This window comes from Engraulis encrasicolus, chromosome 18 (assembly GCF_034702125.1).
Source record: "Engraulis encrasicolus isolate BLACKSEA-1 chromosome 18, IST_EnEncr_1.0, whole genome shotgun sequence".
NCBI lineage: Eukaryota > Metazoa > Chordata > Actinopteri > Clupeiformes > Engraulidae > Engraulis > Engraulis encrasicolus.
In genome coordinates, this window is record NC_085874.1 from 1,802,558 (window position 1) to 1,813,083 (window position 10,526).

At 40.7% G+C, this 10,526-nt stretch overlaps 2 protein-coding genes across 2 annotated transcripts; one reads left to right on the plus strand and one right to left on the minus strand.

The window, feature by feature from the left end:
• Positions 1 to 4,670: 4,670 nt before the first annotated feature.
• On the minus strand, positions 4,671 to 5,947 carry smim8 (small integral membrane protein 8). The gene is made up of 2 exons (XM_063222764.1): positions 5,580 to 5,947; positions 4,671 to 5,434 (listed from the first exon to the last, which is right to left on the minus strand). Exons 1-2 carry the CDS (start codon positions 5,706 to 5,708, stop codon positions 5,276 to 5,278), a joined length of 288 nt encoding a protein of 95 aa, XP_063078834.1. The 5' UTR covers positions 5,709 to 5,947; the 3' UTR covers positions 4,671 to 5,275.
• Positions 5,948 to 7,236: 1,289 nt separating this feature from the next.
• gjb7 (gap junction protein beta 7) lies at positions 7,237 to 10,423 on the plus strand. The gene is made up of 3 exons (XM_063222766.1): positions 7,237 to 7,348; positions 7,945 to 8,210; positions 8,934 to 10,423. The coding sequence occupies exons 2-3, from the start codon at positions 7,992 to 7,994 to the stop codon at positions 9,507 to 9,509; spliced, it is 795 nt and encodes a 264-aa protein (XP_063078836.1). The 5' UTR covers positions 7,237 to 7,348; positions 7,945 to 7,991; the 3' UTR covers positions 9,510 to 10,423.
• Positions 10,424 to 10,526: the final 103 nt, after the last annotated feature.

The window sequence follows — 10,526 nt, forward strand, 5'->3', positions numbered from 1 at the left end:
TTCTTTATTTAGCCAGGATTGTCCCATTGAGACTAGAGTCTCTTCTGGCAGGGAGTCCTGGTCAAAATGGCAGCATACATATAGTTACAGACATAGACAAACACATAGACAAAAAGGAAACTAAATGTACAAAAAACACATTAAGAAGAATAAGTTTACATAAAACCACCAGTACTTTCCCCCATCTTCCTCCATGACTGAGATACCCTGAGCATGGTACCGTGCTGCCGTACTGCTCCTTTGGGGTATCGTTTGGGGCTTCCCCCTTGTATGGGTGAGGTATAAAACCAATTTTATGGTGTGCTGTGTGTGCTGTGGAGTGCTGTGTCACAATGACAGTGGGGGTGCATCCCAATATGTGACCTTGCCTCCTCCACTTGTGCTTGTCTCCTCGTCCCGCCTCCTGGCCCCTCCTCCGTGGAGAAAACGATAAAGTTTCCCAGCTGTCAGCCTAGCAACAACAACTTTTGAGGGACTGTTTTTCATTCACCATCCCAATTGCAAATGAGAAAAAGACTTTTCAATTGAGCTTTTGCAAGATATTGAAATATAATGCTGTTGTCAGTGATGTCATCATGACGAGAAGCAAGTGGAGGAGGCAAGTGGAGGAGGCAAGGTCGCATATTAAAAGCACTCTGGGACTTTCCCAGGTGGGATAATGTTGTACTGATACAGCTGACACATCCACTACTCTAGTACACAGCAATCATCACAATCCATCCCTATTTCCTCCAAATTCTTCCTGAAAATGGAAAGCCCACCACCTGTTCATTAGACCCCCTTCCAACAAAACTTTTCACTAACTACTCCCCACTCTTCACAGTATCTGCCTCCATTTTAAATGAATAAAGGTGAACACACTCAGCAGCAAAACCTGGAAGTTTGCCTGGTGGTCAGGAAATAGATGAATATAGGTCTACTGTATATTTTTAAATGTTGAACGCTGAGAAAACTGAGCTCGAATATCTCATCTCCTACTCTGAGATATTTTCTCTCCTTGTACCTTGCCTGGTAGACTAGCCTTCTTATTACAGCATACAGTATGTTCTGGGTTAGCCAACATGTTATTGTAGCAACTGGGAGCAAAAGGGTACAAGGAGAGAAAATATCTCAGAGTAGGAGATGATGCCTGGGTGGTTTTTATTAGTAGGCCTATCACTGCCAAATACTTCTGTCATGATGAATCGTAAAGACCAGATGGCCATCAGCTGGGAAGCTGTTCTTGACTTGGACAGCTTATAGCAGATGCCTAGATGGACCCTTTATAAAAGAGAGTCAAAGCACTAATCTGGAGGCACCAAAGATTCCCAAGTGCGGTAAAGTTAGTTTGATATTGGACATTCATTTGACATTCAAAATAAAAATGTGATGGATCTGAAAAATAAGTCTTGTGGTACATGAGGGACTTCTGTCCCTATGTTAAAAATATGGTTTGATGACTCAAGGTCAAAAGGTCAAGGAGCCTAATTAGTTTATATCAACATATTAAGTATTTTTATTATTTGTAGAATTACTTGAGTGCTAAATCTAAAAAACAAGTCTTGTGGTAAATGAGGTATATTTATCTCTGTTTTATAAAACTGGTGTGGTGATCAGAGGTCAAAAGGTCAAGGAGCCTAATTCATTTACAACACATTTTTTATGATTTTATTTTTTTCTGAATTGACAGAATGAAGAATGACAAAATGAACTCTTGTGGCATATGAGGCACACATGCCTCTGTGTTACAAAACTGGTTAACCGACTCAAGGTCAAAAGGTTGCGGAGCCTATGTTGGTATAAATGAATTAGGCTCCTTGACCTTTTGACCTTGGCTCACCACACCAGGTCTATCACACAGACATAAATGTCCATCATTTGCCACAAGACTTGTTTTACAGATGAACCACTTTGGTGGGTATTTTAATAATAATATTTACAAAAATGAGTGATATAATTGAATTAGGCTCCGCGACCTTTTGACCTTGAGTCGGTTAACCAGTTTTGTAACACAGAGGCATGTGTCCCTCATATGCCACAAGAGTTCGTTTTGTCATTCTTCATTCTGTCAATCCAGAAAAAAATAAAATCATAAAAAATCTGTTGTAAATGAATTAGGCTCCTTGACCTTTTGACCTCTGATCACCACACCAGTTTTATAAAACAGAGATAAATATACCTCATTTACCACAAGACTTGTTTTTTAGATTTAGCACTCAAGTAATTCTACAAATAATAAAAATACTTAATATGTTGATATAAACTAATTAGGCTCCTTGACCTTTTGACCTTGAGTCATCAAACCATATTTTTAACATAGGGACAGAAGTCCCTCATGTACCACAAGACTTATTTTTCAGATCCATCACGTTTTTATTTTGAATGTCAAATGAATGTCCAATATCAAACTAACTTTACCGCACTAGATTTTTCCAAGGCCCTGTCATGTTATTTACTGTGTATGTGATGCTTACTTGCGAATCACAGAAATCAGAATCTTGCCTGGTAGACTAGCTTACTTATTACAAACTATTACAGCATACAGTATGTTCTGGGTTGGCCGAACTGTTGTTGTAGCAACGGGGAGCAAAGAGGTGCAGACCGCTACACCAAAGAGCAAGGCTCATTGGCGTGACAGTCAGAGCGCACCCACAACCTAGTGATGGCCACTCCATCAGTTATACAGGCTAGTGGCTCTATGATATCAATCTGACCTCTGACAAGACATACGGAGCTGGATTTGCCAGCATCAGAATGATTGGAAAATGCTCCAATTCATATGAAAGAAGCAGCTACTCTCTGCAGGTTATAATACAGCAATAACAATAGGTCTAGATTACATTATCACACACAATTGCCATTCAATGTGTCTGAGAAAGAGAAAGAAGAAAATATTACAGATAGTAGCCTATTATCTACAGAGACTGTAGATAAATCAACATAATCAAGGGCAGATAAATGCGATTTTAAATTTCTTAATGACACTATTGGGGCAGTTCTAATTTCAACAGAAGGCTGGTTTCAGCATTTGGCATAAAGGCTAAATGCCAAATTTCCAGGGTACAGCCAGCAGAAGAGACTGAAGACCTATGCAGTTATGCAGTTTCACATGAAATATGACATGTTATGTAAATAAATGTTAGAAACTACATTTGTAATACAACAAAGTTATTTATTAATTAGGGAACCTAGTGAAGGTGGGGTCTGTTGTTAAGGTGCGCCTTCAATATAGGCCTTATGTGCAGGGGGAAATCCTGGTTTGTGTTTATAGTATGGCCCTTGGAGGACTTTATAAAATTTGAAGTGGCCCCGAATGAAAAATGTTTCCCACCCCTGACCTAAGGCATTATTTAAGGTGATATTGCTCTGGTCTAGCATATCTGCAAAATACACTGGCCCGGCCAAAAAAGAAAAGTCGCTTCAAAAAAGGTCACACACTCTGGAATTGGTTGTTGGAACACCTTTAGCTTTGATTGTAGCACACACTTGCTGTGGCATTGTGTCTGCAAAGTCATAAGATTTATTTCAATCCAATTTTTATTCATTTTGTTCATTTTTTCACTAATATCTTTTATTGATGATGGTGGAGTCTGAATGTTGAGCAAGGCCTTCTCATGATTCTCGTAATTCACAATGGGCTTATGATCAGGACTCCATCTCTCAATCTCCTCACTCAATCCATGAGTGAAAAGGATGTCTTGTGCTCCTTGAACCAGCTCTTTGCCACAAGTTCCTTCTCATTTCTTAAACAACCATGTCAAAAGAAAAAGACATCCTGTGGCTGTGGAAAAGATGTCAGCGTGTTTAAGAGGTGAAATCATTTCCATTGCCAATCCCTTAAAGGTACACTGTGTGAGATTTTTTGTTGTTTATTTCCAGAATTCATGCTACCCATTCACTAATGTTACCTTTTTCATGAATACTTACCACCACCGTCAAGTTCTAAGTATTCATTATGACTGGAAAAATTGCACTTTTCATACATGAAAAGGGGGATCTTCTCCATGGTCCGCCATTTTTAATTTCCAGAAATAGCCATTTTTAGCTGCAAAAATGACTGTACTTGGGCCATACTAGAAAATATTAGTTTATTACTTAGTAAACTTTCATGAAAAGATAACATTTGTCAATAGGCAGCCCCGTTTCAATGAGCAGCATAGTTGCAATACCTTTTTTGACCATTTCCTGCACAGTGTACTTTTAAACATTTGGTCTCATCGCTATGCTCAGCAGCAATACATGCGGGGAAAAAGAATGAGGTCAACTGACTATCTCAGCATTATTCCATCATACATGTTTTTTCAAATTGTTCAAAATGAAAATTCCAGGATTCACCAGGCTTCAATTGTTAAAAGTATGTTTTAGGGAGCATGAGACATCGTTTTCACACACCACAGAGTCCAGAGCTGAGAATCCTTGTGCTTTGCATAGCAGTCAGACTCTACTATCAATGCAAGACCTTGTTGGGATTGGATGCAAAATAAATCTTGTGACATTTCGGACTTGTGCATGAATGTAGGCAAACATGCATGACCTAATTTGTATCACATTGCATTTACCAAACTCATTGTATATTATGTAAGGCAATACAAGTACCTCATATTATACTGAAGGGGCATCTCCAACTGGGTGGTGCACGGCAGGTATTATGCCTATGGCTTAGGAGCTTTACAATGGACACCAAAACCAGGTGCACATACATACAGTCCTTTTTATTCTGAACAGAGATTTTCCACGGTTCTGACCCAGATAAATGACTCAAGTAAGTGGTAAATACAAAATCAGATTTGCTTTACTGAGAGATTGAGATGACAAGACTTCTTGTTTTGGATGTGCTGCCTACCACTTGCTCCATGTTCTCATAGCCTACACAGAGTGACTAAACCTGCTTTTTTGGAAACCCTAACTTGTTGACAAACCAACAGTCAACAAACTGCAGGGCAGTGTATGAAAGACCCTATTGTTGTGCAAAGTGGGCCAAACATTATCTTTTGCAGAATAACCTTTGTGAGTAGCCTGTTACAGTTATTATGCCTACTTGGGTTGGGCAACAAGTGGGTTCAATCACATTGTCAAGCCAGTGTGACGATTGGTGTTTCCACCATGAAAGAAAATAAGCAAAATGCATGTGGCTTTTATCAAGCCAAAAGACAGATGATTTAATAAATAGTCAAGTAGGCCTACATCATGTGGCATTGGATCTTGTTCAAGACACAGTGACTGTGTCTGATACATTTTATTGAATACAAAAATTAAACAGCTTCCTTTGATCTTCGAACGTTTCCATTGGGCAAAATCAGTCCCATTTTGAAGTTTTTCTTCTCATGTACCTCTCCCCTTCGCTGTCAACCGCTTCATACAGCTCTTGGTCATTCTCCTTGGTTGCGTGAAGGTAACCAATGTATCCAACGCAAAGGGATATTGTCACCAGTCCAAAAGCCATGACTGGCTTGTTCTGCAAGAAAATAAAAAAAGCATTAACGATCGGAAACACAACCACAAGGCTTAAGTGGCTCACGTGCGACGGTGTGTCAAAAGTAATAGCTGTCACAGGAAGTGTAGCCTATTCTTAAGATTGCTTCCTGAAAATGTGGTCTTACAGGTTTGATGAAGAGCTCCGGGTTTACGGCACGGAAAAGAGTTGTGGTCTGTGCGCCTCTCAGCCCCGGGGTCCGGTAGCCGCTCTCTTTGGAGGTTGTCTTCCCCGTGTCCTTCTCAGGAGAGGACATACCTGGCCGTACTCGGCAGAATGTTATCCGACCGCTGAGTTTAGCAATTTAGGCTTAGGCCCAATTTGGCTGTCTTCTCACACCGCCTTCATTCCCGCAAGGACACAACTTCTAAATGTAGGTTAGCAACACTAAATCGCATTAGATTCTCACTTTAATTAGAGGGCAGGTTCAATGTTTTGGTACACACAGAACGTGTATGGCTGAGTAGGGTGACAACAACAACAAGCGACAACCAAGAGTGACGCGCCTTTGGAAATACGGCAAAATTATATCACAGCGCCGCCTTCTGGTTGAAGCATGCGATGACTGGACAGTGACACAAAAATGTGGGATGGGCATTGTTTTGACCCAAGGGCAACAATGGATTTACTAGTTGTCTAGTTCTAGGCCTAGGCTAATGGACGGATGGCCAAATCTCGCAGGCAACTTGCCTTTGTCATTGTCAACAAGAGAAATGTATGCTGACATGATCAATCTTTAGAAGTACGTCTAGGCCATAATTTTAGGCTACATTTTGTTAGTCTACTCCATCCATCATCTATGCTTACTTGCTGATTAATAAGCTTACAGCTTTCAAAAACTATTGACGTTTTCATATGCCTACATTTGTCTTTCAGGCCATGTTAAAGTAACACTCTCCTGTCTGGTTGAGACTATGAATAATTGACGGGTCACTGAGCTGAGCCACGTAGGCCTACATTAAAAATTCAGTGGCAATGGCCGAAACATTATAATTTTTGGCACAAGATTTGGTCCAAAGCTACCACTACACACTTTCTGACATAGTGAAAGACACCAGGTGTAGGCTACTCCATTTATCTTGTGATGGAAAGAAATGAGGCAGAGTGGAAGCAATGTTTAGTTTACTTCTGGGGTAGAAAGGCCAATACTCTCTACCTGGCCTCGCTGAAGAAGAAGTGGTATCAACTTTCATGTTGGGCAGGATAAAAAAAGGGACAAATTAGCAAAAGGACAACATATGTTAAAATCTCCTACTATTAAACACACTGACGGAATTAATGTACAAAAAAACAGAGTTATATTAGTTTATAGAGTTGTATTAAAAAAGGCTACAGGTTTAACACAAGTGTTGCATGTGAAGAACTTGGCAACATTTACATGATGATTTCGATTCCAAATTAATAATTCAGAATTAAATAGTTCCGTCGAGTTTACATGGCACTTTCATTTAATTCGGAATTGTGCAGTGTTAACATGGTGTTTTGAAAGCGGATGTTTTATTCGGAATTAAATTGAGTTAATTCAGAATTAAGTGTCCTATGTAACCGAGGCCAGTGAGTCCAGTATCCAAGATAACCTCCTGGATACGGTCTGTGCATCATCAACTGGTGTAGACAGAGTGTCATGGGTGACTACTGCAGAGAAAGCATGCACAGTGAATGGGAAAGATAGTCAATGTAAACAGAGGCTGTGTGGGCAGAGTGGCTGTACATGGTATCCTATGACAACAGGAACAGGTGTGGCCTTGCCCACAGGTGTATTTGCATGCAAACACAGGGGCGCATCAGCTGACAAAGCCAACTGTACAGTGCTGCACTGTACTCGAAACCATCCTCAGCGCATTTCAAAGAAGGATTTTTTTATGGAAGACCCAGAGATTGAAACACTAAAATAAGGTAGGCCCAAGTTTTCTGTTTACCAGTATAAAATGATCTGCCATGCCAATTTATTTTGTTACGCCCCCCTTAAGATTAAGCGTGTTGTGTGGTTAAGCTTTCTAATTTACTAGTGTACTAGTATTCACTAGTATTCCCTAATTATAGAAAAGCCTTTGGTTTGTTGTACTCTACAGTGAACAGACAGCTTGGTCTTGATCTTATATTACACCACTCAGATCAGATGCTATAGACTGTGGCGTATGTCAGATAGGAGATAGGCCTACTGTCTGTCTTGGAAATCAACGTATTTTTTAAACAGTAAATATACATCTTTTCATATGGAATGATTTCACACATACTGACCAACTGAATGATGATGTCACATGTTGAAGCATTTAAACATATTTTGTGTTTGACATGATTATGTGAGCACCAGTGCCAAATTTGATGTACTTAACAAAACTTTAATTTAAAAATATGCATGAAGGAACCATTTGAAAGATGTTAAAAATGATATAGTATCTTTGCGTTACAGTTTTTGGTTTGGGTTTTGTTTTGAAAGCTGGTTTAACTTGTACTGAAACCTGCTGATAAGTTTCATTCTTTCTCGTCAGCCATACAGGTCATACCTAAACACTGATCAAGATCTGAAGGTGCCAGAATGAACTGGGGCTTTCTGGAGAACGTGCTGAGTGGCGTCAACAGGTACTCTACGGTGGTGGGCCGCGTCTGGCTGTCCATCCTCTTTGTCTTCCGCATCCTGGTGTATGTGGCGGCGGCCGAGGCGGCGTGGAAGGACGAGGCCAAGGACTTCACCTGCAACACCCAGCAGCCGGGCTGTGAGAACGTCTGCTTCGACCACTTCTTCCCCATCTCCCAGGTGAGGCGACAGTGGTGTTGTCCAGACATTTTGGGGGCAGGTGCTGAAGGGGGGTGAGAGGCAGGGGTATTGGGGGCATGTGGAACTTCCAGCTGCCTTACAAGGCTATAAAGGCTATATATTATATTGGGGCATTACTGTCACATGCTATTGATCATGAAATATTTGTATAATATCATGTCGACATGGACCAGGAACACGGAACATTTGTGACAAAAACTGTCAAACAAGACATTTCAAAAAGGGAACTTTTTGTCCAGTAGGGCAAAGGGACCGGTGCTTCAGCACCACCTTGTCTCCGTCTATGCACGCATATGTGAGGCGATAAGGGCCTAGTGGTGGTCATGGAGTTGCTCTTTGTATCAGAGGGTTTCTAGTTCAAATCCCACCATTACCAGTAAGAAAGCAGGTGTGTTCCTACACCTTCATCCATGGCTTAAGTCCCCAAGCCACCTAACCTCAAATTACTCAAGGGACTGTAAGCAATGCACAAAAACCCTCAAAGAGCAACCTTGGATTAAAAAACTGTCATCTTAGTGTAATGCATTGCTGCTATTGTCCTGGGTTCAGTACCCTCCTAATATACCTCCCCGCAATTTCAGAACCCCCATTAATTTTTTTTCACTGATTTCAGAAAAATCATCTGGATTTAAGTCGCTGACAGGTTCGATGTAGGCTAATGTAATAATGTGATGTAACATCATGTATAATGTGATCTCCCAGGTGCGGCTGTGGGCCCTGCAGCTCATCATGGTGTCCACTCCATCCCTCCTGGTGGCCCTTCACGTGGGCTACCGCGAGCATCGCGAGGCCAAGCACGGCAAGAAGCTCTACAGCAACAAGGGCAGCATCGATGGAGGCCTGCTGGCCACCTACATCGTGAGCCTGATCTTCAAGACCACCTTCGAGGTGGGGTCCCTGGTGACCTTCTACGTTGTGTACAATGGCTTCAGGGTGCCCCGGCTGCTTCAGTGCAACCAGGAGCCGTGTCCAAACATGGTGGACTGCTATGTGGCGCGGCCCACAGAGAAGACCATCTTCCTCTACATCATGGGCTGCACCTCCATCATCTGTATCTGTCTCAACATCACCGAGATGCTCTACATCATCTTCAAGCAGTGCTGGAAGTGCTTCAGCAAACGCTACGTGCCAATCAGAGAGAGGAGGCCGTGCCACTGTGCTGACTGTAGTAGTCGAGCACAAGTGTTGCTGACAGACTCACTTGCAACTGATGTAGTCCCAGAGGCCAACAAAGTAAGTTCCCAGTTACAGTTAAAACAGGAAGAGCCTTCTTCCTGATTGGTAATGGGCTAGTGGTTGCCAGTTGTGAGAGAAAAGTTAACTTCCTACTCCTCCTTTTTTCTCATGTTCAACACAAATATACCTCAAGCTTTGGATGTCTGAGTGAATGAGTTTTAAAATTAATATTATAATTTCGAGCTGGTTTGTCAAAACCTCATGCTTGTATATCTTTTTTCTTGTTCTGTTTGACATTTAATTTGATGCTATTTTGGTGGGAGACTGTCAGAATGATTTTAGAAAGCTGCATTCGTCTTATAATTTACTTCTCTTCCATGCTTTACAAATTATCCATCACACCCTTATGAAGGTCGTGGGGCCCATATGTATTGGTGATTTAAAAAAAAAAAAAAAGCATATTAGCCCATGAAATAAAGACTGTTTAAACTAAGTCCCTGGGCCAAGGATCATTTTCCAGTTTTGCTGATAATTATTGATGAATATTGCACCTTTCAAGAGGACCAGTTCATTTTGAGAAATACTAACTCTCCCAACATAAAATACTCTTCTTTTGACATCCATGTTGTTTTGGGTATGGGCAGAAGCGTTCTTTCATATATTTTAACATCAATATGATCATAACCTCAACCAGCGCCATTTCAACAGCAATTACAGTGAACTTGTGCATTATGAACTTTAATCTGTATCATCGCTGGTGTTCTTTCTTCCATGTTTGATTCATGGGAATGTTCTTCCACATCATCTTAACTGTTTGGTGAAAAGCAAAGAAAAATGCTTTCATTAATGTACAGATGTATCCTATAAAAACCTTATGGGTCAACATTTAGGTAGACAAGATTTTTGTATATTTCTATGTCATGTGAAGTTTCCATGAGCATAAAACCCAGCAAACTGGTCTCACAAAACATGGATGTGTGAAATGTTGCAAGAGATGAGCAAGAAGAGGTTTGGATTAAAGGTTTAATCACGTTACAGTAAAAAATACTTTGAAGAGTAAAATATATTCAAATAATTTATTGCCTCAATAGTGTTTATATATTTTAACACTAAATGTAA

Bases quoted from the DNA above. Each gene is read 5' to 3' on its own strand.
- smim8 (XM_063222764.1), bottom strand. From the start codon at position 5,708: ATGTCCTCTCCTGAGAAGGACACGGGGAAGACAACCTCCAAAGAGAGC. The intron at 5,435-5,579 runs GTAAGACCACAT...ATTTTCTTGCAG, and splicing joins CGGAGCTCTTCATCAAACCT to AACAAGCCAGTCATGGCTTT.
- gjb7 (XM_063222766.1), top strand. From the start codon at position 7,992: ATGAACTGGGGCTTTCTGGAGAACGTGCTGAGTGGCGTCAACAGGTAC. The intron at 8,211-8,933 runs GTGAGGCGACAG...GTGATCTCCCAG, and splicing joins ACTTCTTCCCCATCTCCCAG to GTGCGGCTGTGGGCCCTGCA.